The 27,070-nt window shown below is 47.7% G+C and overlaps 1 protein-coding gene across 3 annotated transcripts; it reads right to left on the bottom strand.

Moving 5' to 3' along the window:
• Positions 1-574: 574 nt before the first annotated feature.
• Positions 575-21,537, bottom strand: AP3M2 (adaptor related protein complex 3 subunit mu 2). Of its 3 annotated transcripts, XM_081921337.1 has the most exons (10): positions 21,410-21,486; positions 19,635-19,703; positions 17,779-18,128; positions 15,600-15,771; positions 13,428-13,565; positions 13,046-13,131; positions 11,540-11,673; positions 9,266-9,473; positions 7,598-7,742; positions 575-6,093 (listed from the first exon to the last, which is right to left on the bottom strand). In XM_081921337.1, exons 3-10 carry the CDS (start codon positions 18,049-18,051, stop codon positions 5,993-5,995), a joined length of 1,257 nt encoding a protein of 418 aa, XP_081777463.1. In that variant the 5' UTR covers positions 18,052-18,128; positions 19,635-19,703; positions 21,410-21,486; the 3' UTR covers positions 575-5,992. The 3 variants fall into 3 exon arrangements, with proteins under 3 accessions (XP_081777463.1, XP_081777464.1, XP_081777465.1); XM_081921338.1 differs by lacking the exon at positions 19,635-19,703 and having other exon boundaries at positions 21,410-21,537; XM_081921339.1 differs by lacking the exons at positions 19,635-19,703; positions 21,410-21,486 and adding an exon at positions 19,564-19,583.
• Between the last annotated feature and the right edge of the window lie 5,533 nt (positions 21,538-27,070).

The raw sequence follows: 27,070 nt of genomic DNA, 5'->3' as shown, positions 1-27,070 counted from the left end.
TAATCCAGCAATTCCTGAAGGGCCACATCTCTACCACAGAGATCTGGGGGGGCAGAGGCTGTCGATTTTGTGTAGTACCAGAGGTGTCTCCTTTCAGCAACTCCTGCAGCCCAGCTGGTGCCAAATGTGTTGCTCTGCTTTCCTTTGGACCCCACCAGTGAGGCAGAGAGGTGGGTCTTGTCGTCTGGGAAGCCAAAAACCTCCCTTCACATGGCCCAGGCTGGCGCCCTGGGAAGGTTGCTTTGGTGCTACTAACGCAGCAAAAACAAGGCGGGAGGCAGCAGTCACGAGTTACTGTTCTCAGCAGCCACAGCAGGTGCTGTGATTCTCAGCGGTTTGATTCCCACCCCTGCCAAGGCATATGCAGTTGTCTCTTGATACAGATGGCTGTCAACCAACACCACCACAAATTGGGTGTGAAATCTGACCCCCCTGGGTGGGGAGGACACCAGTTTGTAGGGAAGCTCACTTGCAGAAGTTGCTGGCGGAGGGCCATGGCTCAGAACACACACTTTGCAACTGGCTCAATGGAATAAGGATTTGTCTCCTTTTATAATCAGTCCTTTATTCAGAATCATGAGGGCTGGAATCTTACTTTATTTTGAGGGGGAAGGGTTTTATTTTGGAGGTAGCAGAGTGCACACTTTAAACACAGAAGGTTCCCAGTTTCAGTCAACATTTCCCTGCCCCAAACCCTGAAGAGTCACTGCCGGTCAGTGTCAGCAACACTTAGGTCAATGGGCCAACTTGACAGGAGGCAGCTTCCTATATTCCCATTGGACTGAAGGTGAGCAGCACGAGACCATCAGATCCACCAACTGGAATCAGGCTTTCAGCGGGGACCAGGAGACAGCAGCACTGAAGGGAGTGTGGCGGCAGCGGCAGCACCTGGCAGGCAGCCCAGCCCAAGCCTCATCTTTCCAAGCTCAAAAGCTGAAGAGGATGCAAACTCATCAGGAAGGCCTGATGATGATACAGAACTGGGTCATCCCAGGATTAAACTTGGAAGCAACATCAAATTCGAGGCCTTTGAGCAAGCTGAACTTGCCCTCAGAGATCAAAATCAACAGAATGCTTCCAAGTTACCAAACATACTGGTTTGTTCTTTTGTTTTTATCAATTTTTATTGGAAGTTTTCCACATAAAATACAATAAAAGCCAAGCTAATCTAAAGAGAAAGCAACAGAGAGAGAAAAGCAAGAATAGAACCACAGAATTGTAGAGTTGGAAGGGACCCCCAGTCCTCCAGTCCAACCCCCTCCAATGCAGGAATCCCAGCTAAAGCATCCCTGACAGATGGCCACCCAATCTCTGCTCAGAAACCTCCAAGGAAGGAGAGGCCACCAACTCCCCAGGGAGTCTGTTCCACTGCCAAACTGCTCTTACTGTCAGAAAATTTCTCCTGATGTTTAGTCATAATCTCCTTTCTTGTAACATGAAGCCATTGCTTCTAGAGCAGCTGAAAACAAGCTTGCTCCATCTTCCATGTGACAACCCTTGCGATATTTGAAGATGGCTCTCATATCCTCCCAGTCTAAACATCTCCAGGCTAAACATACCCACCTCCTTCAACCTTTCCTCAGAAAGCTGGGTTTCCAGACCCTTGGTCATCTTGGTCACCCTCCTCTGCATGCCTTCCAGCTTGTCAACATCCTTCTTAAACTGTGGTGCCCAGAACTGGACCCAGTATTCCAGGTGTGGTCTGACCAATGCAGAATAGAGTGGGACTATAACTTCCTTTGATCTGGACACTAAACTTCTGCTGATTCTTCTGCTGACCCTTTCCACATGTACTGCTAGTGAGCCCGTACATGATTATCTCTGCTGACAGGAGTGTCAGCAGTCAACATCTAGTCCACCACAATTCCTCCTCAGAAGTCCAGTAAACATACTGGTTTGGAAGAGTGGGGTAACAGTGCATCAAGTGGATTGGCACACGCGCTGGGGGCATGCGTATTACATTAAAACCAGCACGGTGAGTGGTTAGAGCAGAGGCATGGAATCTTTTCCAGCCCAATTCTCTCATAGGCTGCCTGGCAGGGGCTACCTGCCAAAGATGGGCACCGCCAGACATGCAGGCGAGCAGCTCAACGGATATGACTCTTAGTCTTATGCAGGAGGCTATATCTGAGCCATGCAAAGTCAGAGGTTTCTACACACACCTCTTGACCCTTCCAAGTTCAAGGAGACATTCCCATTAGGCACAAGCACTTGAGAGACACCTGTTCAATCAGACAGAAGTGCCAGAGATCTGCAGGCAGGAATGTGTAGTGCACATGCTTTTCATGCAGAAGGTCTCAAATTCAACTTCTGACATCTCCAGCAAGGACTGGGAGACCCTGCCTGAAAACTTGGGAGAGCTGCTGGCCAGCCAATGTAGTCAAATGAATCCACTGGTCCATCTCACTCAGTACTGTCTGCACTGACTGGCAACAGTTCCCAACCATTTCAGAGAAGGGGTGTTCTTACCCCGACCTGGTGGGGACTTAACCTGGGACCTTCTGCACGCAAAGCAGATGCTCTCTTACTGAGCTCTGGCCCTTCCTTAATAGTGGGCTAGAAGGAATGCTGGTCTGAGGGTAGAAGAGCAGCTTCTGCTGCTCCTGCCTAGTCCATCATCCTATTGTGGCCATCGCAGGTGCCCCTTGGGAAGCCCTCCATCGGAACATCCTGCAACCCTGCCATCAGCTAACCTAGGGCACAACATATGCAGAAGTGCTGCGCCTGCTCCCTTGAAATGAAGCAAGACATTGCCATCAATGGGAGGAGCTGCGGAAGAGCATGGTCTCAGGTGCAGGATTTCCTCCTTGTTGTACCTGACGGGCCAGATCTGTGCACCTCTTGCTCTCCTGTTCTTAAATGGTGCCAAACATCACGCACCCAAACTAGGCCTTCCTCTTGGCGGAAGGGGAATAACTATCCAAGGGCACAGAATCACCATTCCTGAAGTTGCAGCTCCACCTACTGAGCATGGGAAGCAAGCACATTTCTCCTATCCACAGAAAGAGGAGAGTGCACTTCTCACATGTGCCAAAACCACACCTAAGCTTTTCTTTCCTTTACACACACTCACATGGGTGTGGTGGGCTTCAGCACCGCTGTGCATATCCAATTCCATTGCTAATGACAGCATGCACTGAATATCATCCTCTCATATACGGTGCTTTAGGACCCTAAAGGACTCCTTTCTCCTGCTTAAATCTGCCTGAATTTCTAAGATTGTCCTGGGAGGCTTCTACAAGTCCACATGTCCTTTGAAGCAAGAGGGAAAGGCTCTGTTCCGTTGTCTTCATGGAATGCTCTCTTGACACCAACTCTGATTTCTTGCCTGCACCAAGTGCTGAAATAGGAACAGACCTTCTACCTCACGTAATCCCTGACCGCTTCATCCATGGTTCCAAGACTCAAAACGAAGTCCTGGGCTCATAATTCTTTTACATCTAAGTGTATGTCTTTCGTACTTGGCTCCAGTTGACAGATCTTGAGGCTACAGTATAAATAAAACACACAACAAAGCACATCACACAAGCCTGAAGCCTGTCCACCCTTGCTGTAGATCTGTCTTTATGCCAGAGTTCATCTGGTTTTATTGAGATTTTGTTGTTTTTAAATAGTTCACTACTTTTATGCACTTTTATATGGAAATATCAGAGACCAGAGTTCCTTTCACACAAGGACTGTAGATGTGGGGGGTGGAAATTGTAGGTAGAAAAGGGCTGCACTCACGGTTGCACACACACACTGCCAAAGCCACACCCCAACACTGGCCTCCTCCACAACACCCACAAATTAGGCATTTGCAAAGGAAAGCCTCCCCATGTTCACATCTAGGCAGGATTCCAGAACACACAGAAAGTCTAATGTGTTTGGAAGTCTATACATGTAGACTTTTCTTTGCAGATGTCCACTCTTAATGTGTAGGAGAAACTTCAGGAGTGATGCACCATCTTGGGGCTGAGGACAGAGGGCTGGCCCTGCAGCCTGTCTGGATGTGGACTCCCCTTCACATGGGAAGCTGAGGCTTAAGCCAAGTAATGGTCTGTGGAAATGCTGGGGCAAGAACAGAAGGGCAGACCTGTTCCTGGTGGGCTTGTGCTCCCTCTGAAGGACCCAATTCAAGTTTTGTAGGTGCTCTCAGATCTGGAGCTGCTTCCAGATCCTCAGGTGGCAAGGAGTGCTTTGGCCCAGTTTCGGCAGGTGTGTCAGCTGCACCCCTCCCTGGAGAAAGCAGATCTGGCCAGTGACTTTGTCACATTTGGATCAGATCTACACATGGAATTATCATTCAAAAGTGTTTGGAAATGACAGCTGGTGCAGAATCATGCAGACAGATTACCACATTACAACACTCTGCTAAAAATGGCACCACCTTGCAATCTGCTAGTGGCTGCAATTCAATGGGCTGGTGATTACATATGGGGTTTTACTGTAGGAAGGTGATCATTGAGGGTGGAGGAAGTTTCTTTAAGAGAAAACCTCCACTGCTACAAGGGGATGCACCTCATTCTGTCTTCTTTGCACTCAGAGAGTGGCAGGTATCTGACGGGCGAAAGGGTCTTCTGAGATTCTGACCCACCAGAGTCCTGAAAAAGCAATCCAAGGTACACTGCCATTTTAATAATTATTATTTTTTAAAAAAATGGGCACTTCAATCGTGAAGTCCAGCATGCAAGGATTGTTTTGGCACAGTAACTAACCACCCTCGTGGATTCTCCCCATGTGGCTCACAGCTGTATGCTGTGCTTTTAGAGTTCTCAACAATGGGGACATTCGGAAGATGGTTTGCTGTGTCAAAAAGGAAACAACCTGGCTTTGCTGCGTTTTATAAAACAAACAAGCGTGAAAATTGATGTAAGCACACAGCTATAATCTACTTGCATAGGAGCGATATGCATAAGAGAGAGGACAGCCAGGAGAGCAACACACCACTGCATGCAGGAAGAGGAGCCACAACGCAGCCCCCGCAAAGCCCCAGGCTCCTGCCACCACTCCACTCCCTGAATCCAGCCTTCACTGTCTTGGTGCCCTCCAGATGTTTGGGACTACAACTCTCATCAGCCCCAGGGTGGTCCAAAGTGCCTGGAGGTCAGCCAGGTTGGTGAAGGGGCTGCCTTAGCAAGACGAAGGACGCAGGGGACACAGCCTCCCCTCCCACTACAACCCTTCAGCAAAGAAAATAACGGAGATTTTTTGGACAGCAAAAGATGGTACAGCAGCAGCAGCAGCAGCCCTGAACACAGTTGCACTTTGTGTCGCACTGCTATCTCTGGATGAACAGGCTTTGTGGTTTTCAAAGCATGACCAAGAAATCTGCAAAAAGCCATTCGAGACAGATGAGTGTTGGACTGGCCCTTGGCAGATCTGCAAGGAGCTCAAGTGCCTCTTCCACGTGACCTTCAGGCCCCGCAAGACTATTAGCTCTTTCCAACCTCTTCCCCAAGCAATACATTTAAAACGGGACAGGAGGAAATGAGGAGAGCATCCTGTTCCCCTGTCCAGTCCTCTTCAGCCAGCTCTTTGTCAAGGATTTACGGGTGGGGAGTTCTTTCCTAGGCAGTCTTTGAAACAAACAAGAAGAGTCCTAGATGCAAAAGAGGAGGATCATCTTCAGGATCAAACCCCTCAACCTCTAAAGACGTCTCCTCCTGTCTTCAGATGCTACTGGAACGCCAGACAGCAAATAACTAAGCAAATGCCAGCCAAAAAATAGGGAGAAGGGGGCAGGATTTTCATGAGCTGAAACATTCACTGGTAAGCCGGGAAGATGGTTCAGTTTCCCATTTGCTCTTCAATCCCACCCAAGAGCTTCACAATTTAAGATCCAGGTGTAATTGCTAGGTTTGCCCAGCTGGCGGGGGTGGGGGGGGTGGGAAGAGATACCTGCCTTGACCTACTCCAGGTGGGCCATAGCAAGGAGCAGCTCTGGGAGGTGGGACACAGTCGGACTGAAAGTCAGGGCACACACAAGCCTTTTTTGCGGGCAGGGCCACCGTTAGGTTCTCACTTGGAACTTCCCAGCTTTGGTCATGTATTTGATCCCTTTGAAAGGCTTGTATTTCTCTCCGTACATGTCCAGGCGATTCACTTTCAAACCTAGGAGGGTGGAAAAGGTAAGGAGAGAGGTTGGGGGAGAGCAACTGGGGAAGACCAGACATGGCGGCTCTGTTCTGCCTCCACTGACGGAGGCAGAAGACCTGGGTGCCCATTTCTGGGAACCACAGGTGAGGAGAGTGCTCTTGTACTCAGGGCCGGCTTGCGCACTTCGCAGGGCATCTGGTTGGCCACCGTGAGAACAGAGTGTGGGACTAGATGGGCCACTGGCCTGATCCAGTGGGCTCCTCTTAGCCCCTTAGGATGTTGCGACTGTTAGGCACATATGCACAGAACTGCTTAATCTTCATGAAACCTATTATGCTAGTGATGGGAAGGAGCAAAGGAGGGGACTAATTGTCTGCTGCAGTCCACTGAGCCATATAGTTTCTTTCACATGTCTCCCTGTAGCAGTAAGATTGCTGCTTTGTACATCCCTGTCTTTAGGCACCAGGCAAAAAAAAAAAAAAATCCTCTGTAACCAAGACTTCGGCCTTTAACTATCTGTGGCCTTTTAGAAGGGGGTGGGATGTTTTTAATGTATCCCCTTCCCTGGTTTTAGTGTATCTCTGTGGGGTGGGTGAGTGGGTTGTTAAGTCGCTTTGGGTTGCCTTGGGCGAGATAATGTCATTAAGAAGTTTAATAAACTAATAAATGTTAGGTGAGTGGCTAAGTGCCCCAGAACAGAGTCCAGCAACGACCAGGATACCAAGTCAGAGGCTACAGCCTTCAGTTAAGGAGCCAGATCAGGTTCCTGGCTCCAAGCTTGACACAGGTAGTAAGGGAATCTCTGAGCCCAGCTCCCACAACACCAGGGGTCAGAGAACCAGAGCCAAGATGCTTCACCTGAGCTCGAGGAACCAAGTGCCTGCCCTTCCCAAATGATCTGACCAGGGACCACAGGAGGCAGGAGGCCACAGCACCTAGGAGAAGTGGCCATCTTCAGGCCAGAGGCTGCCCCTTTAAGGACACTGCTTCCCCAAAGGACGTGGAGCCAGAAGAGGCAGGACGGAAGGCAGAGGCTGAAGAGGCCTCCGTTCACTCCCAACCTTCTCGTAGCAAGTCACTCACTGGGCACGCTCCGTGCCACTGAGGCAGCTGACTGGTCTGGATACGTGAGCTCCTCCAGACACCAGACTGATAGGGCATGACAGAAGAGAGGGGATTCTCAAGGATGGTGTCCAGGATAGAGAATGTTTGGCCTAGGAAGACCTACCTGCTTTGGTGAGGTGCCTCTTTTAAGAAACTGGCAAAGGGGACACTGGGCATTCATTAAAACACCAATCCCCCCCACCTATTTGCCCAACAGAGTGGGAGCTTTTCAAGGCGGCTCAAAGCAACCATTAAGATGGAATAAGGGTGGCTTTTGTGTCAGCAACAGGCTGTTAAATTGCCTTGCAGGCCCACCATCTTCTGCTGTCGTCTGCTTTGGTTTATCCTAACTGGGTCAACTGAGAGAGAAAAAGTTTAAAAAAGTGGAGTGTCACTGAACTCTCTGCCCACATACCGGAAATGGCCAGCTGCTGGATTTTGAACTGCAGGTTGATGGTGGGGTTCTCGTCCGGCTTGGAGGCTCCTGCCTGGAGGCTCATGGTCCCCTTCAGATTGGGCAGCTTTTGGGGGTTGATCTTCCCCACATCCCAAGACAGCAGCTTCACAGGAGAAACAGAAGACAGGCAACCACAGAGCTTGGAGTCAGTAAGACAGAGGAAGGTTGAAAGCCAGTGTGGTGTCGTGGCTGGAGGGCTGGACTGCGACCTGGGAGAGACCAGGGTTCAAATCCCCACTCGGCCATGAAGCTCGCTGGGTGACCTGGGGACAGTCGCTCACTCTCAGCCTAACCTACCTCACAAGCTTGTTGTGAAGATAAAACGGGGAGGAGAAGTAAAGTGTATCACCTTGAGTTCCTTGGAGGGAAGTTGTGATATAAAGGTAATAAATTAATAAATAAAATAAGGTTTGGGGCCTGGAAAGTGTAGGACTTGCAGTGCTGACACACAGGAAGGAAGGAAGGGTATCAGAATATGCCTCTGCCTTGACCTCAGACATACAGACCAATCTGCAACTAATGCACTGTGAATTAATTTGAGTTTACATCTCAACCCTCTTGTGTGCTTATTCAGAAGCAAGTTCTTGCTCTATTCAGAGGACCTAAGTGTGGATAGGAAGCTTTAGTTAATCATCCAAGACACCCTTCCCAGGGTGCTGCTGCCTTTGGAATCAGAGGGTGGGGAGGGCAAAGGGAGGAACCAGAACATGGGCTTCTAAGCAGTGGTGCCCTCCCTGGGGAATTCATGGTTTGCTCACTGGAAACCTCTAGTGGGCTGACCAAAACCTTTCCTCTCTTAAAGCAAACTGGTCATTCCTATTGCTGCCATCTCCAGTTCCACTCTACTCACTTGACTGCCCTGGTGACTGCAAATTGTTTTTAACTTGGTTTTAATATATCAGTGCATATGCACATTGTGTGGCCTGTCTTTGAGTGTCTTGGCTTTGAAGACACTCGAACTCAGGACGCAAGGGAGAAACATGCTAAGAAGAAGGCCCGCTTGGCAAGTCCACACCATGATCCACTCCCACCTGGAAACCAATGTCCCCACTGTGGAAGGAGGTGTGGATCCAGAATTGGCCTCCACAGTCACTTACGGACTCGTTGCTAAAACTCTGTTTGTGGAAGACCATCTTACTCTGCTACAAGTGATCGCCAAAGAAAGAAAGAACATTGTGTGGCAAGTAGGAATGGATCTCAGGTTCTCATTTTTTCAGTCATAATTTCAGTCCAAATTTCTGTAGCAACTTGTGGATTATTATTTTTTAATCCTCCTGAAAATTCACCAGCATTTTAGTGCTAATTTCTCCTAGTGAACACATTTTGGTATACTATTTTTAGTAATATACACAATTTCACAAGCAATTTCCTGTAATATAATGCATTATTGTATGTGGTTTTCACTAATACATGTGTTTTTAGGCACAGTTTAGTATATATTTCTGTACACATTATTTGGCTGGAGAACTGCATGCAGAAATTGTGCCACTCTAATTGCCCTACTTTGAAAAGATGCTGAAAAGCATCTAAATGGGTCAAGGGGCTCTCATCTCATCTCTTCCTGGAAGACGAGAGAAATTGTTCAAGAACCAGACTTTGCTGCCCCAGTCCCACCTCCCTTCTCACCTTTGTGACAGGATCAAATGTGTGCGCCCCCTGCGAAGGCGTGAGGGTCATGTTTAAGACTCCTTTGGGCATCTGGCTGGTGACCATCACCCCCTCCACGCTCTTCCCCATTGTCTGCTTGGGACCCACGGTGATCTCAAAGCGGCCCAAGGAGTTGCTGTCCCGGAAACTGATGTTGTGCTTCACATAAACAGGGATGGACACCAAGCTGGAAGAGAGGAGACACCATTGCAGCAGCAGCAGCAGCAGCAGCAGCAGCAGCAGTAAAAACCAGCTCCCCCCAACCTGGTCTCCTGCTCCGTATGTTTTGGAAAACAACTCTCATCAAGCCTAGCCAGCAGGGGAGTCACGTTTCGGCACTGTGGTCCAAACCGCCACCTCCCCCCCCCCAGCTGCCCCACTGCTGGCCAACGATGATGGGAATTGCAGTTAAAAGCATCTGGAGCAGGGCACCAGGTTGGAGAAAGCTGCCCTAACCTGCCCAGTCCTGTGTAGGAGAAGGATTTTTGTGGAGCCAAAGATGCACTGTAGATCTGAAACAAATTTGGGGGAGGGATGGTGGCTCCCAAGTGCTTTTTTCCTTTTTAAATTTGGCTTGCAAAACTTTGAATTTACATTGTCAGCATTGCCAATGACAACTACTTTCAGATTTATAGATTTTAGTCAGTCAGTCAGTCCCTAAGCATCATCACCTTAAAATCCATGAGTACTGTTACATCCCAAAAGCAACTCTCAACACTGAATGGCAATGGCAATATTTTTAGTTTGTGTAAGGTTTTGTTTCAGCTCTACTATAGAGCAAATTAGCTTTGTCATCTTGATTTTTCAAGAGCCAGTCTGACTATGGCTGCATCAATAGGAGTATAGCATCTAGATCAAGGGAAGTAATAGTGCCACTGTATTCTGCTCTGGTCAGACCTCACCTGGAGTACTGTGTCCAGTTCTCGGCACCACAGTTCAAGAAGGACACTGACAAACTGGAACGTGTCCAGAGGAGGGCAACCAAAATGGTCAAAGGCCTGGAAACGATGCCTTATGAGGAACGGCTAAGGGAGCTGGGCATGTTTAGCCTGGAGAAGAGGAGGTTAAGGGGTGATATGATAGCCATGTTCAAATATATAAAAGGATGTCACATAGAGGAGGGAGAAAGGTGGTTTTCTGCTGCTCCAGAGAAGCGGACACGGAGCAATGGAGCCAAACTACAAGAAAGAAGATTCCACCTAAACATTAGGAAGAACTTCCTGACAGTAACAGCTGTTTGACAGTGGAATTTGCTGCCAAGGAGTGTGGTGGAGTCTCCTTCTTTGGAGGTCTTTAAGCAGAGGCTTGACAACCATATGTCAGGAGTGCTCTGGTGGTGTTTCCTGATTGGCAAGGGGTTGGATCCGATGGCCCTTGGGGTCTCTTCCAACTCTATGATTCTAAATGGCACTTCTGAAGGTCACTGGGAGGGAGGTGGGGTCCCTCTGTGCACACCCCTAGCATCTAGTCTTCCCACTGATCCAGGACAAAGGAGCTGCTCCTTTGTCTTAATTCTGCTCTTTCTGTGCTCAGTTTTAGCAAAGGGTCTGCAATATCCCGTTTCATCACTCCCTCTATTTCCAGCATTCAGGGATGTCACTGCTTATGGAGCAAAAACAGAAACCTCCGGGACTGAGTGTCTGCAGTGACCACTGAATACGGACTGACTGCTGGGGATGAGGAACAAAGCAGAGTATCCTGAACAGCAATACACCATGCTGTAACATTTCGTTGCAGGTTCCTTGTGGCATTTCCAAGCCAAGGTTGACTTCATGCCACACAGTTGCTGATCTGTTTCTGGGCCCAATTCAAGGTTTCATGTTCATGTTTAAAACCCTAAATGACTCAGCCTCAAGTATATATATATATTTAAAACCTTGCCTTACGGACTGGCTTCTTTGCTACGTAGCTTTCGGCAAATGCTGGAGACATACCTCTTTACCCTTAGACGCCTGAGATGTGTGTTTTCAGGACATACCGTATTCTTGTGAATGTAGTATGTTCTGTTTTTAATTCAGAATTTTAAGTTGTTGTAACCTGCTCTGGGACTTGATGATGAAGTGTGGGCAATGAAGAGAAGAGAAATAAAAATAAAATCAAAAAGGGAATGGAGCCAATAAGAGGGTGGCAGTTCCCCTGGGGGGGGGGGGAAGAGGCACAATGTCACCACGAGGGATTCCTTTTCAAACCAAGTGTTTAGGGAAAGATCCTGGACCTTGGGAGCCAATGATTGCTCCCAACCCCGCTCCTTACTTCTGAGCGCTGACATGATATGACAGCAGACGGAAGTTCCCATCTGGAGGAATGAAGGAGAGGATTCGTTCTGATTCCCAACGCTTGAAACGCACACATGGGTGGAAGCTGACGTCGTCCAGCAACCTGGGATTCTAATGCAAGCAAGATAAAGACAGCACAGATTTCTAACCAGACTGTTCTCTCTCCTGAAATCAATGTGGGTTGTCTTTTCTGCTGCCTGTCTCTTCCCCACAGTTCCTGATGTATTCCCAATACCCATTTCAGAGGTCTAACTGAGGGCTGGGCCATTGGGACTCTCCCCAGGTCACACACCCTCCCCAGCCAGGCATTGGACCCTCCTTGGGTGCTTTCGCTTGGATAGGTGTCCTTGAACTTTGGTAGTGACTCTTGCTTGTCTGGATGGAGGAGAGATGAGCATGTGTAGAAACTAGCCTACTAGACAAAGGTTTGTTGCTCTCCTTGCTTTTGCCTCTGTCTCCATGCACCACTGTCATGTGGCCCCCAAGGGGTTGCCCAGAAGGAAATATGGCCCTTCAGCTGAAAAAGTGTCCCCCACCCCTACTTTAAACCCTCCTTCCCACCACAACATTCTGCAGTGCCTTCCACCCACACCAGCCAGTTCCTCTGGCATCTTCCCCCAGGGAACCTTGGCGGGTCTGCAGGACAAGCCCCACTTGAATGTCGGGACCTCAACAGTCATCAAGTGATGAAGGACCACACAAGCCCCATCGGGCTTGATGGCCATCTTCCAGGCTTCCCTGACATCTGAATCAAGGCAGAGAGAGAGCAGGAAAAAGGTCTTTCTCTGTTGTGAGGCTCCATATAGCCAGATATGGAATGCCTTCCCTGGGGGTGCTTGCCTGGTGCTGACTTTGATGCTGTAATGTTGCTAGGCAAATAATTTTTAAAATTGCCTAAGCATCGCTGTAGGCAGCAATTTTTCTGCTTGGCTCCTCCTGCTTTTTTACTATCTGGCATGTGAATGTTTCTATACACCAACTGTTCTACTGTATTACATATGCCACCCTGACATTTTTATACAGAAGAGCAGCACGGAGTTGTATCCAATTAAACTGGAACCATTGGGATTAATGGACCACCCACCCATGCCATTCCACTTCATTTGTTCTGCAATCTTTGCCCAACGCGACCACATCACTGCTGCCTGGTGGGCCATTATTGCACTATAGCGCAATAAAAGGACAAAAAACAAACAGAATATTTACAGTATAAAAAAATACAAGATTTCAGCAGAAAGTTACAAGACATGCATGGATTGGAAATGAAGCAGGGTGTCTGCCCCAAAAGTTTTGCAGGCACAAGCAGTATAGCAAGTGGGATAGCCTATAACTGCCCCATCAGCATCATGGGTGCAAATAATCATGAAGGCACAACAGAAAGGACATACGGAGGGTATCATAAGCTTGTGATGATCCTTAATTCAAGTAGGTCTACTCAGAGCATGAAAAAAGCAAGCAAGAGGTCCTTCCTCTCAAACTTTACCATAAAGGAGAGGGTAAGGTCTGGCATCCCAGTTAATTTCACGCAAGCATCAATCACCCCTTGGATTTCAGCCGTAATCGTGGAACCTGCCATGGGAAATAAAACCCAAGTGGGTCACAAAGGAGGCCAGGAAACCCGGGGAAATCACTTTGGACACTGATTATGGTTAACAGTAGTCGAGACTTTTCAAAATGGTAGATCACTTTGTAAGTTACATCGGAAAAGAAGCATGCAAACACCATCACTGACGAGGGAAATGAACAAGAGGAGGGGAATGCATTGAAATGTGTCTTACTTTGGCCCCAAATGCTGCTGCTTCTGTTCACTGAGGCAAGGACACTACTGCCTAGAGGCGATGCCATGTGAATACAGATCTATGTACCTGATTTGTCAATGATGGCATCTATCTCCTCAATCACATCAAAATAGGCCTCGTTGTTGGTGTACTTCACACCGGTTCTTCGCCAAGGAACAACAGACAGCTGTCCTGTGGGGAGCTGCTCTCCCACATTGGTGCTTCCTGAAAAGGTTAAAAGAGATGGCAGTAGACAAGTGGACAAACAAACCCATTTCCTAATTTCTCATTCTCTTGTACCACAGCAAAACACTGCTCTCTCTCTCTCTCAGAAACGGCAGTATTTTCAGATTGCATTTAGTGCAAGGAGTTCCTACCAGGAAGAGCCAAAATATTTTTCTTCTGCATACCAGATTCATAGGGCAGAAGCTGTATGCATATGGAAGTTTGCAACTCTTGCAGCAAAATATCCCACAGCCCAAAGGGAGCAGCTAAGTCTCACTGAGGTTAATGAGAGCTACTCACACATAAATTTGCTCACATTTTTATGGCAAGGAATGCACCAAACTTGGGGGTATTTGTGTCTTCTTGAAAAATCTTCTTTGCATATGTTCTTGCAGGTCTGTCAGGCATTCACCCTCCAGGGACAACTTCTGGTACAGTAGGAGAAGTCATATGCATGAACATTGTCTTATGCACACTGAAACTGTGTATAAATCTTACAGTGTGGGAACATGGGAGGGCAAGATCCCTGCTGGGATTCTGACTGTTCATTTGTGGTTCAGAACAAGTTATAAATAAAATAAAATTAAATAAAAATAAAAATCTTCTCCACATTGACAAGACGGATCCCATCACCATTAGCCCTGAGAACATTATTCTCAAACTGAGGCATAACCTCTTGGCTACCTTCATCCTCGCAGAGATCTAGGATGAATGGGAGAAGTTGCTTTTTCAGAAAAGCTTTGTTTAGGTCCCCAAAGCTACAATGGGTACATGCAACAGTTAACCATAGCTTCTCCTTACATTCAAACCAACAAACTATGGTTAACTGCTTCCAAGCCAACCAACCTTAGGCTGTCTCTCCATATTCTGGCTTGCTGAGAATCCATTAATCATAGTTTCCTGGTTGGTACATAATGAGAAGCTATTTTTAAACTGTGGCTTCCTGGCTCATTTCCCCATCCTATGAAGGGAACAGCAAAGCAGCTGCATGTGGAGGAACAACGCTGGCTCATAACTTGGCATATTAAGCCAAGATTTGATCATCCAAACACAGCCACTGATGACCAAATGAGACTATCTGAAGGTAGGAGCTGTGGGGGTATACAATCTGCATGCAAACCAGGAATGGGAAGCCCTCTAGATGTTGTTAAGGCTCCAAATCTCCTCATTCCTGACCACAGACCATGTGAGCTGAGGCTGATAAGAGTTGGAGCCCAATGTTATCTAGAGAGCCATAGGTTCCCTGCCTTCAGTGCAGACAATCAGCTCACTGACCTGTATTGCAGTGTGAGAAAACCTATTGACAAAAATTAGAAGTAGAAAGCGGTCAAAGCCAAATATGGAGAACAGTTGTTGAACTGAATATGGGTCAGTTGTCAGGTTGTCTACATGCAGAATAGTGTCTCAGAACCATTCAGTTGTCAAACTTGTTCGTGACAGTCTTCTTGACATCATCTGAACTGAGCTGAAAGAGCTACCTCTTCCATTCATTCTAGCTGTTCAGGAGGATAAACCTGGCTGTGCTCTTTGTCAAGAGGAGGTCCACAATGCCACATGTGCTTCCCCAGTGAAAACAGTAAGTCATGGGATCCATCTAGCACATGCAGTGAAGATTCTTCAGGAAGTTATGACCACCACCAGAGTCTGATGCATCTCTCATCAAATGCATCTCTCATTGATGCAACTCTGCATAAAATTTACTTGTAAGCAAATCCTACTTGTCTCAGTGGGGACAAACTTCCAGTTGCAAAATGCAGCTGTGAAACCTTTTTACTTTAAAGCTCTTACACCAGTTCTCCACTAGTTCACCTGTTAAGGCTCAGCCCTTGCCCACCACCAGGGATGGGAAAATCCAGTGAAAAGTGTGAGATAACTCCAGCTGCACTGCATCATCATCTAACCACCCCACCAACAAATGAGAATGCGTGCTCATCAGTTAACGCCATCCAATCTCCCTGCGAACAAATCAGTGTGAACGCTGAATAAATAGGTTATTTGGAGGCAACACCCACCCACCCACCCAAAATCACAGACCTGTAATGGTGTTGACAACTGTCCGTAGGATGGTCGGGGGCTTGATCAGCTCCTTCAGAATGTTGGACTCAGTAGCCAATGGGAATCCATTGTCCAGCATCTCCTCCAGCACCTCATAGACCACCACGACATTGTCCTTGATGACAATCTCGGAGCAGACTCCAAAATAATCCTGTGTGTGGAAACAAGGTTAACAAGCCTCCTCAGGGTATCTGCTGAAACAGGCCAAAGAGGGAGAGCTCCGCTTATTCCCCATGAAAAGAAAAGCCAGAGGTGGTTTTCCTGTGTAGCAAGGTGAGGAAGCCACTTCAAGCAGGCGTTTTGAGGCATCACTGGGAGCAGCAGAGTGAGAGATGGAGAGTCCTGGCCCATGGGATACAATCCTGGGAGATGTTCTCTTGACAAGATCACAAGGAACAAATGGGACCGCTTGGGACCAGGTTAGGTCAGCCTTTTCCATCCACGGTTCATGCAGGTGACTGCAATCTATGGGGGGGGGGCACTGCTACCCATACCAAAGTCCATTTGGCATGGGTTCAAAGGAGGGCCTTTTCCACTGGGGAGCCCATTTTGTGGAACAAGCTCCCTATAGAGACCAGGTGAGCATAGACAATGGAGGCCTTTTGCAGACAACTGAAGACCTTTCTGGGATTCCTTGACTATTGGTATAGAACTCCTTTAAGAACATTTTAAGAACCTGCTGGATCAGGCAGCCCATCTAGTCCAACAACCTGTGGCCAACCAGAGGTCTGTGGGAAACCCAAAAGCAGCACTCGAGCACAAGAGCAGTCTCACCCACTGTGGTTTCCAGCAACTGGAATTCAGACAGAATTTTGCTCTCTTGGTTGCTGCTGCTGTTGAAAAGTACTGTATATGGCTTGTTGGTGTTTTAACTGGTGTTATTTATTGATTGTATGTATACTGTGAGCCACTTTGAGATTTATAAAATGTATAAATGAAGAATAGCATTTCAGTATTAAAAAAACACAGTAAAGTAAAATAATAGGGGAACAATGCTGGTCCACCTGGAAGTGAACCAGAGCACTCTGTAATTGTGGAGAGAATGCTGGAATAGGGCCAAGGAGACAAGCATTTCAATGTCACCCAGCCATGAGGCTCACAAGGCACCTTGGGGCCAGTGACTATTTACTGACCTTACTCCTACAGGGTCTTGTGAGGATAAAGTGGGAATATTTTGTGTGGTGGGGGGCAGGGCAGGGCAGGGGGGGGGGAGAGACCCATGCTTGTCACCACAAGTTACTTGGAAGAATTGAAGTATAAAACTATTAGAAGTAAGGAAGCATCTGGCCCTGTTCATGTCAGAACATCACCCTGGATTGTGACCCAAGTTGGTTTGGAGTTTCCCAAATTTGGGAGGGTGGGCTCTCCTTCTCCGTCTTCCCCGACCCTTTTCTTACAGTCACCAGGAAGCTACAGTGGTAACTGGAGGAGGAGAAAATGAGGCACATAAATAATGAAGGAGTGCAGAGAAGCATCCCTGATGCTCAGCTCATCAGATTACAACTCAGATTCCATCACTGGTTCTCATGTGCTGACAGGTAGTTAGAAAATTGTGGTGGGTGTGCAGTCTGAGCATGCCCAAAGTAAGAAAGGAGGCGAAAGCGATTTTTCTGTAAGGAAGGGTAAAAAATTAGGAAAGAGAACTGGAGCATCTCTGAGGTGGCCTTTTAAATGGGGTCTAGGAGTCTGCATGGCCAAGAGCCCAAAACAAGGGTGGTTCTTCAGTGGTGGAGCACCTGCTCTGAACGCATCTCCAGGTGGGGTGGCAAAAGACTCCTTCCAGAAGCCCTTAGTCAGTGGGACTGGTGGCAGGCAACCTGTGGCCCTCCAGATGTCGATGGACTCAAGCTTCCATCCTCCCCAGTCACCATGCCCAATGGCAAGAGATTGCATGAGCTGCAAACATCTCCTGAAAAGCGGTCTGAAAGCTTAACAAATAAATAACAACCTATCAAACAAACAAACAAACAAACAAATAGTCCACCGTCTGGAGGGTTTTGAACCCCCCCCCCCCCGGCAGTGTAGACCATGGAAAACTAGATGGAGCAGTGGTCTGACTCTGTATAAGGCAGCTTCGTATGTTCCTGATCATGAGGTGCCCTGTGACAAAACACAGAATCCTACACCAGTTTCTAGTCCTCGTTGCCATTTTACGTACCTGAAAAGTATCCACAACCCGATGAAGAAATTCAATGACAAAAAGCGGGGGTACCTCTGTCTGGATCACTGCCACAAAGAAGATCTTGTGCCGATAGACACTCAAGAGATAGTGGTGAGGGGTGGGGATCACGGGGGGCACATTTTCTGCCTCTGAGGCTCTTTCCTGTGCCTCAAAGAAGTAGTCACAAACCGAGCGGCTAACCACACTTTTCCAGTGTTTCTCAAGGAAGATGTCCCCAGAAGAGTTGATCAGGAAGAGGCTGTGAATCATGGCTGGTCCAACAGGGAAGCCCAACGCTGGAGATGCCTTGCCAAGTCCAAAGGAAGTTGGACTGTGCTACTTCAGATCTTTAAAAAATCAACAGTGACAAAATATATATTACTTCATTGAGTGTTATTGAGGAAGGCCAGCTCACAAGTGTTGTACTAGCACCTGGGAGACCAGGATTCAGATTCCAGCTCAAGCATGAAGCTCACTGTCTCTCTGCCTAACCTACCTCACAGGGTTGCTGTAAGGATAAAAAGATGGGATATAAAAGGAGTAATCAGAACAAATAAATCTCAGGACAAATAAATCTCAGTCATTTCACCCCCCGCCCCCAGTCCTTATTGCCCAGCAGCCACAGCAGCTCCCATCCAGCTGCTCAAGATGGTTCACTGTTAAAACAGTGTTTATGGAAGACAATCTCACTCGGCTACGAAGTGAGATTCTTTGGCGAAGCAGCAGCAGCAGCTCATGATGGTGTTGGGGTGGTTATATGCAATCTCAGTTTTAATACTGTTTGTGCCTTCAGAAGTTTAAGGACATACCTACAACTTTGTTTCCATGTTTAACTTCCTGCTGAAACCCTGTATCTCTTTATGCTGCAATGAGGGGCCCCTCCAGGCGGCAATAATGCAATAATGCTGAGGAGGCATCCCTGAATAACCAAGGAGGGGGAATGATGTGTGGCTGGTCCAGTATATACCCACCACTAATGCCCCATTACTGTGTCAATGACATCTTGCAGAACAGATCTTCAAAACAAAAAACAACACCCCCCCCCACCATCCCCCGCAACCCTTGGCCAGTCTCCATTCACATACCCTCTCATGTCCCTCTACTTCAGCCCCCACCTCCTCAAATTTCAGAGTGCTCACTTTATCAATCATCTATTAAGCTTGAGCCAGTCTTGTCCTTTCACTTCCAGGTGCCCCATTACAAGTAAGATACCTTCCTTTCATTCCTAGCCTTCATCCAATTAGCTCATCCTGTGTTAAGCTTTGAAGACTACAGCAAACTGAGAGATGGTTCACACTTGCAGTCACAACCAAGAGAGAGTTGGAGTGAGAATTTCAGGTGTGGGACCATGGCAGTAAACGTGATGTGATTACAATGCAATTGCATGGATGGAAAGTAACAGCGACAGTATTTGCAGAAATGGTGGTATGTTTTCTGCATGTACTGATCAGTTCCAGTTAGGCTTTCTCCACAGGGTCACATACCTTGTGAAGGCTTGAGCCTGACCAACAAGCACTCTCTCTACAATGACATCCATGCACCAATGTCAAATATCAAGGGAATGCACAGGGGCATTTCTGACAATGCTGCATTTCTGGATCAGATTCTCGCTTAGGGTTTGCTAGAACCCAAACCTCAATGCGTTTCAAGAGCAGAATAAAACTTATTTTATTTGTGCAGTTGTTTGACAGCTGGGATTGCAGACTTTATTTAAATTTACAAGAATGTTTCCTTTCTTTGCTGCTTATAATAAAATGCTAGTATTACAAATTAATGTTGTACCATATAATAATATACTATGTGACCCCAAAGCTCTGCTGTGAATTTCTCCCAGGCTTTCCCTTAGTAATCACCAGGGTCTCCAGCATCCACATTCCTGTTTTTCTATTCAGGGATCCACAATTGCACTTGCCAGTCTTCCCCTAGAAAAAGCAAGGATAGCATTAGGGACAGCCTCTGACCTTCTCTGCTTGGGAGGAGTGGAGGGGCCACATTGCACCTAAGAGGCACTCAGCAAGTAGACTTCTCATCATTTTCCAAATGGCTCTGAGGTTCAGGGCAACAAAGACAACACGCCCCCCCTTCCCACCTCAAAGTTGGGGAATCATAGAATCATAGAGTTGGAAGAGACCACAAGGGCCATCGAGTCCAACCCCCTGAGGTCAAGGTATTCTCACCCCTTGCACTTTAAATAAAAGCACACATTCTACTCGTGTAAAAACACCAGGCAGGCCCCACGCTGATTCCTGGACCATCCATGGGCCGGATTGAGAAGGCGATTGGGCCGCATCCGGCCCCTGGGCCTTAGTTTCTCTACCCATGCTGTAAGTCAACCCCCTACACAACACAGGTTGTAAATCTGCAAGCAACCCCAGCTGCAGTCTCTCAGCTCTCCAGAATAAAAAGCCCGTCCATGGATGTTGCTTGTCATTCCCAAAATCCTCATTACAACTGCATAGCTCACAGCAAGACATCCACAGGGTTGTTTTTTTCTCTACCCCCACATTAGAACCTGTGTTATTTCTAAGAATTCCTATTACAATTGCCCCAGAGCACAGGGAGGATTTCTGCTAACTCGACTATTACTTAGTGATGTGGGTTAATAAAATAAATTCCCCCTCCCCCATACAACTTAGGGAAATTTGCACTGAATAGTTTTCTGTTTCCATCAGAAGATATTGTGATGCATTGGAGTAATCTAATTTAGCACATTTGTTTTACTTGCATTTAGCAAATAGATTAAAAAATTAAAACTCCAAAGTAGCCTAATATTGAATTATTGCACTTGGTATCCATTCATTCTTAGTAACAAACTTTTAAAATGGAAGCATTTTCATAGAAAAATAAAGAGCTGGAAAATGTGGAATGTTTTCAACTCAACATGGCTATTACTGCCCTACTGTCTTCTAGGATGCTACGCTGAAGACCCTAATGGAGCTCCTAAGCATCCCCACTGGGACACCTTCATACCTAACATACCAGCACATGAGCCTGAGCCCCTCTCCCACTGACGCAAACACTCCCTTTCATACAACCCTCCACACCTCCGGAACGCAGAGCCCCATATCTTATGTACCTTGAACTCCCTGTTCTCCATAAGTATGCACATTGCAACCCCATCGATTTCACCCACATGACCTCATTGAATCCGCATAGCAACCTTGCCAGGGAGATTAAGCGAGACAGTGACTGGCCCAAAGGGGCTTCATGGCTGGGTCTCCCAGGTCCTACCCTGACCAACGCTCTAGCTGCTGCACATACTGGCTCAAGCAGCCTTTGCCAAAGGTGGTGCCCTCTGCATGGCCATCAGCTGGGGCAGAGGCGAGTTGGAGAGTCTTTCCCAAACCGGGGGCTCCAGCTATTTCTGGACTACAACTCCCACCATCCCCAGCTAGCAATACCAGCAGTGAGAGATGATGGGAACTGGAGTCCAAAAGCAGCTGGCAGCCTACGCTTGGGAAATATGGCGCCACCTTGGCCAACGTTGCGAAGCGTTCCCCACTGGCGGAATGCCGCGAGACTGCGGCTCTGAACCCCCCCTGGGCCGCAGCCCCGCCTTCCCGCCCGGGGGTCTCGGCCTGCGACCCTCCCAGCCCCCCGGGGTCCCGCGCCCCCCGCCCCGGCTCACCGGACGCTTCCTCTCCTCGCCAAGCCTTGGCCACGCCCCGTACCCCGGCGGTCTCCGCTGATTGGTTCGCGGCAGACAGCCCCCTCGCCCTCCCCCCCGCCGGCAGACCAGCTGAGAAGGGGGCGGCGGCGTGGGCGGAGCTCCTCCACGTCGGCCGCTGATAGGCTGGAGCGAAGGGGCAATAGCGGGGCGACCTGTCCGAGTGGCAGCGGCGGTGGCCCGTGAGCCTCGACCGCAGCGGAGAGCGGGGCTGGCGATTGGTCGGCAGCAGGGGGGCTCTTTCTGCGGCCGCGGCCGAGGCGCCTTAGCAACGGGCCGGCGCCCGAACCCGCGCCTCGTCCGCCCACGCACGCGCGGCGCGTGACGCTCACGTGGGCCTCGCGCGGAAAAGAGGGCGGGAGGGCAGTGACGTCATCGAGGGCGCCTCGTTCTGGCTCTTCTATGGCGCCTGAGGAGCTGAAAACACAGCGGGGGGGGGGGGGGAATGCCTGGGCAGCTCTCTTTCCCCAGGGAGCTTTCTCCCGATTGCAGCGCAGAGTGTTTGGGGACCGGGACATTCGCAGGGAAACCAAAAGGCTTGTTTACAAAGCTGCTGTACTACCAACATTACTTATGCTTGTGAAACACGGACCACTGATAAACGCCATCTCCAGCTCCTCGAAATATTCCATCAACGGTGTCTCCGAAAAATTTAACACATCACTTGGAAAGACAGGCGAACTAATACCAGTGTACTGGAATTCGCAAAGATCACCAGTGTTGAAGCGATGATTCTTCTACATCCACTTCGCTGGACTGGTCATGTTGTGCGGATGCCTGACGATCGTCTTCCAAAGCAACTACTCTATTCCCAACTTAAAAATGGAAAGCGTAATGCTGGTGGTCAACAAAATATGTTTAAAGACTGTCTCAAGGCAAATCTAAAAAAATGTAGTATAAACACTGACAACTGGGAAACACTGGCCTGCGAGTGCTCCATTTGGAGAACAGGCTTTACCAAAGGTGGGCTTTGAAGGCACTCAAACACAGGACGCAAGGGAGAAACGTGCTAAGAGGAAGGCACACTTGGCAAAGCCACACCGTGATCAACTCCTGCCCGGAAACCAGTGTCCCTACAGTGGAAGGACGTGTGGATCCAGAATTGGCCTCCACAGTCACTTACGGACTCACTGCTAAAACCCTGTTTCGGAAAACAATCTTACTTGGCTACAAGTGATCACCAAAGAAGATTGATGCAGACTTGGAACAAGAGCTTAATGTGCCTCGATTAGAGGACTGTGGACTGCTATGCCTCTCCATCACAGGTTGTCTGGAATGGATGAAAATAAACCTGTTTGGTTGGGAGAGGGCTCTGCTGACTCCATTGACCAAGTGAGGCTAGCTTGGATAGATGACTTGTGACTAACTGGTTTGGATTATGGGTTCTCCAGCCTCTGGCACTGGAATTATAGACCTGGGACTGCTTGGAGTGAGATGAAGACCCATGAGGATAGAATGACAGGCCTGGGACTGGAATGTTGGGTCTCTGGGACTGGAATGACAGACTAGGGATTCCACACCTGGAATTCCAGTCTCAGGGGTCATCTTGACATGTTTGTCAAGATGGAAGAACCCTCATATAAGAATTTGCTGCTGTCTGGAGAGCACATGTTAGCAGAGTCTGAAGAGAGGGGTCAAGGAGAGAATGGACTTCAAGTTGCCAAGGAAACAAGCAGGCAGGATATAGGTGACGGGTCAAGTGGTAGAGTGGGAGCCTGCACAGAGTGACAGCTTGTCAAAAAGGGAATCGGAGGCCATCAGTCACAGACGTCACTGGAGGGCAGGCTTACAACATAGAGGGAGAAGCAGCGCAGGAAAAAGACCTACTGCCGTTGCTTCTTCCGTAGTAAGAGAAAGGGAAACCAAAGTCCAGTTGAGTCATTGGAGGCTGTAATGGAGGCTGTTCAGGAGCGACCTGCCAGACTTTCTGTTTGTTCTTTGCAATATATCTTCCTTTTTAATTAGCCAGACTTGTGCATTTTAAGTGCTGCTTACAATGTTAGAAGTGTGAACCCACCACAGTATTTGGTAGATCCTGATTCAGCTGTTTGGGAAATAGTTCACTTTTGTCTGAAGCACTTCTGAGGTTGCTTGATTCACCTCAGGGTCCAAATCCAGTTCTGGAAAAAAATGAAGCTACTTCCTGCCCTGCTCAGTGTGGTGTAATGGTTAAGAGCGGTGGACTCGTAATCTGGTGAACCGGGTTCGCATCTCCGCTCCTCCACATGCAGCTGCTGGGTGACCTTGGACTAGTCGCACTTCTCTGAAGTCTCTCAGCCCCACTCACCTCACAAAGTGTTTGTTGTGGGGGAGGAAGGGAAAGGAGAATGTTAGCCACTTTGAGACTCCTTAGAGTAGTGATAAAGTGGGATATCAAATCCAAACTCCTCCTCTTCTTCTATTATGAGGACTAAAAATGGATATAACATTTTCCCTCTATTGGCAGAAGTGAATGGAATTTGCAGGCATTGTAACCACTGCACAGTTCATATAGCAGTCCTAATTACAGGTGAATAGAACCAGTTTTGGTTTATTTGTTTATGCTGGATGTGCTTAAAGTTTGCTTCTTTTTAAAGGGAAACATCTACCACTTTTTAAATTTCTTTTTTTAAAAAAATAATTTTTATTAAGTTTTACACAAATATGTCCAATTAACAATTCCCAATTAACATATTTTTCTCTTTTGGACTTCCCTCAGCTTCTCTGACAATCATCCGTATTTAAATTTATTATCTACGCATTCCCAAAATTAATATCGCCTTTTAAGATACCTTTACCAACATATTTGCATTCTTGCAATATCCCTTATTCTTTCACAAAGCTTCTTTAAAACCCACTAGTGTTGTTTGCTCATCACATACACTCTTCAAATACTTTTTAAATTTCTTGATAGAAATTGATGAAATTTGCAAACATAGTATACCCTTCTGAAGATATCAGGCCTGTCCTGTCAGCTTGTGGAAGGATAGCTACAGTAGTTTTCCTACAAGGGCAGCCTTTATAGTTTTAAGGTGAGCTAAAAATGAACCACTTAATCTCCTTGAACAATAAATTTGATAATTGTACACATGGGAGGCACCCCTAGTTAAAGAAACACGCAAACAAGCCTGACCAAATGGCAAACCAATATGGGTCTATGGGCAAGGCACCTTTAAAGTTTACATTTTTTTTGTTTGGTAGGAGACAGCTAAAAATGATTTGATTCATTCCCAGTGGTTTCTCAGGCAATAATTTTATTATGCAAATAACATACATTGCAGAGGTGCCCCCTAGGAAAGTAGCCTGCAGAATTTCAGAGGCCCAATCTTGCAACATCCCTGTTTTTGCCTAGGTACAGTCATGAGATTGCAAGTATCTAGGACCATATACAATGGTCAGGATGGGTGAAGATAGAATCAAATAGGAATATATACAATTGGTAGGAATGTTTCAAAATATAAATGCCAGTCCTTTTATCATAACCTTTTGAGAGGGTGCAGGTTTGACAGGCCAAGACAGATCATTGTACAACCTGGATACCTACAGCACTGCCAGCTACACAGTGCAATCATGCTTCTCATCTCTGTTGCAGTAGTGCTAAATTGATATGTCAAATGCCTGCACAAAAGCCTGTGGGAACTTACCCGCAAACCAGACTGCTGCTAAAAAAAGTGCAGAGACAACAACCATCATAAATCATCTAAAAAATCTAAGTACTGCAGTGTTTCATGAAGGCCAACAAATAAGGAAACAAATTTGGGACATAAGTAAAGGGTGATCCAGTTGCTTATGCCTGTGAAAGGTGCCTAGGAAAAGAGAAACACAAAGGTTTGACATGTACCTGTGGTTGTATTAGCCCAGCTGAAAAACTACCGTATTTTTCGCCCTATAGGACGCACCGGCCCATAGGACACACTTATTTTTTGGGGGGGGGGAATAAATAAAAAGAAAATTATTTTTCCCCCCCCGAGCCCCAAAGAGCAAAGAAGCTGTCCTGGCTTCGTTTTTAGCCTCGGGGTTGGGGGTCCAGGAGCGAAGGCGAGGTTGCACAACCTCACCATCACTCCCGGAGCTTTTGGGGCTGGGGAAGCCCGAGCTTCCCCCATCCCCAGCCCCCAGAACGGGTCCGGGAGCGATGGCGAGGTTGCGCAACCTCGCCATCGCTCCCGGAGCTTGCTTGCGTCGCTGGGGGCGGGGGATGCCAGAGCTTCCCCCGTCCCCAGCCCCCAGAATGGGTCCGGGAGCGATGGCGAGCTTTTGCAACCTTGCCATCGCTCCCGGAGCTTGCTCGCGTCACTGGGAGTTGGGGGTTGGGGAAGCCCGAGCTTCCCCAGCCCCCAGAACAGGCTGCCGCCCGCAAGCCTTGCGAGCCCGCTGGAACTCCCCTTGGGCGCGCAAGGTTTGCGGATAGCTTCCTGAAGCCTGGAGAGCGAGAGGGGTCAGTTCGCACCGACGCCTCTCGCTCTCCAGGCTTCTGCGAAAGCCTGCATTCGCCCCATAGGACGCACACACATTTCCCCTTCATTTTTGAAGGGGAAAAAGTGCGTCCTATAGGGCGAAAAATACGGTAACTGTTCCATGACAGAATGTCCCTGATTAAATGCTGTTACACATTTTCACTGTCTCAGTGATTAAGAATAGGCCTATAACCTGGCAACTGAAGGGTGATGTGGGGCTTTTAAAAAGGGTGTAATGTTCTCTAGCTTCTGCTAGTCCAGTGGTATTTTTGGTTCTCCTCATCCCACCAAAGAGCTTTGGAAATAAATTGTGCTGATGTGTAAAGCAGAAGTTTGGAAACATCTGTTCTTAGTGTGAAAAGAGGATCCTTGCAATTTTTACTTTGGTGGACTACAACTCCCATTCCATCCTGTGCCTTAAGCACAGTGTTTTAGCTGGACCTGGGAAAACACCTTTTGGCTAAGCTTTCTATCGTTATCTTTCTAACCAGTGACATATTTGCTCATTTGTTAAATGTTGTGGTTTTTTTATGTGAACGACATGCTCTTGGTGACTGTGGTTAATGCTTAATAACATCACTGGGGCTGCTTCATGTCTCCATTTTGGGCCATGAAATCTCACTTGGCTGCTCTATTAGAGAGCCTTAGTCTGTAAGCCAAATCTTCTCAAGAGGCTACAACAACAACAACAACAACAAAACAATTTATACTCTGCCCATCTGGCTGGGTTTCCCCAGCCACCCTGGGCGGCTTCCAGCAAAATATTAAAATACAATAATTCATCAAATATTAAAAGCTTCCCTAAACAGGGCTGCCTTCAGGTGTCTTCTGAAAGTCAGATAGTTGTTTATTTCTTTCTTTATTTCATGCCCCTCCTCAAGAGTTTTTCCCTAGTTCCCTTGAACTGGGATGATGCTTCTTGCTTAACTGGAGATTAGCAGGGTGGGGGTGTTGGCATAGAAAGTGTGGCTTTTGCACAGCTGGAATGAAGCCCCTTGTACAAAGAGGAGTCACCTTAATTGTTCCACTCCCTTTTGCCTCTGATCCTGCCCAACTCTGGCCTACAGCCCCTGAAAGGTTGCCTGCAAGAGATTGTGCTAAAAAAAAGTCCCCTGCCACAACTTTATGGTGTGTGCCCCCCCAAGTATCAGTATCAGTGGGCTCAAATGAATATTTTTAGTAATAA

The sequence above is a fragment of the Podarcis melisellensis genome (assembly GCF_964234715.1).
Source record: "Podarcis melisellensis genome assembly, chromosome: 8".
NCBI lineage: Eukaryota > Metazoa > Chordata > Lepidosauria > Squamata > Lacertidae > Podarcis > Podarcis melisellensis.
Note: the sequence above shows the minus strand (reverse complement) of the source record. Positions and strands in the feature narration are given on the sequence as shown.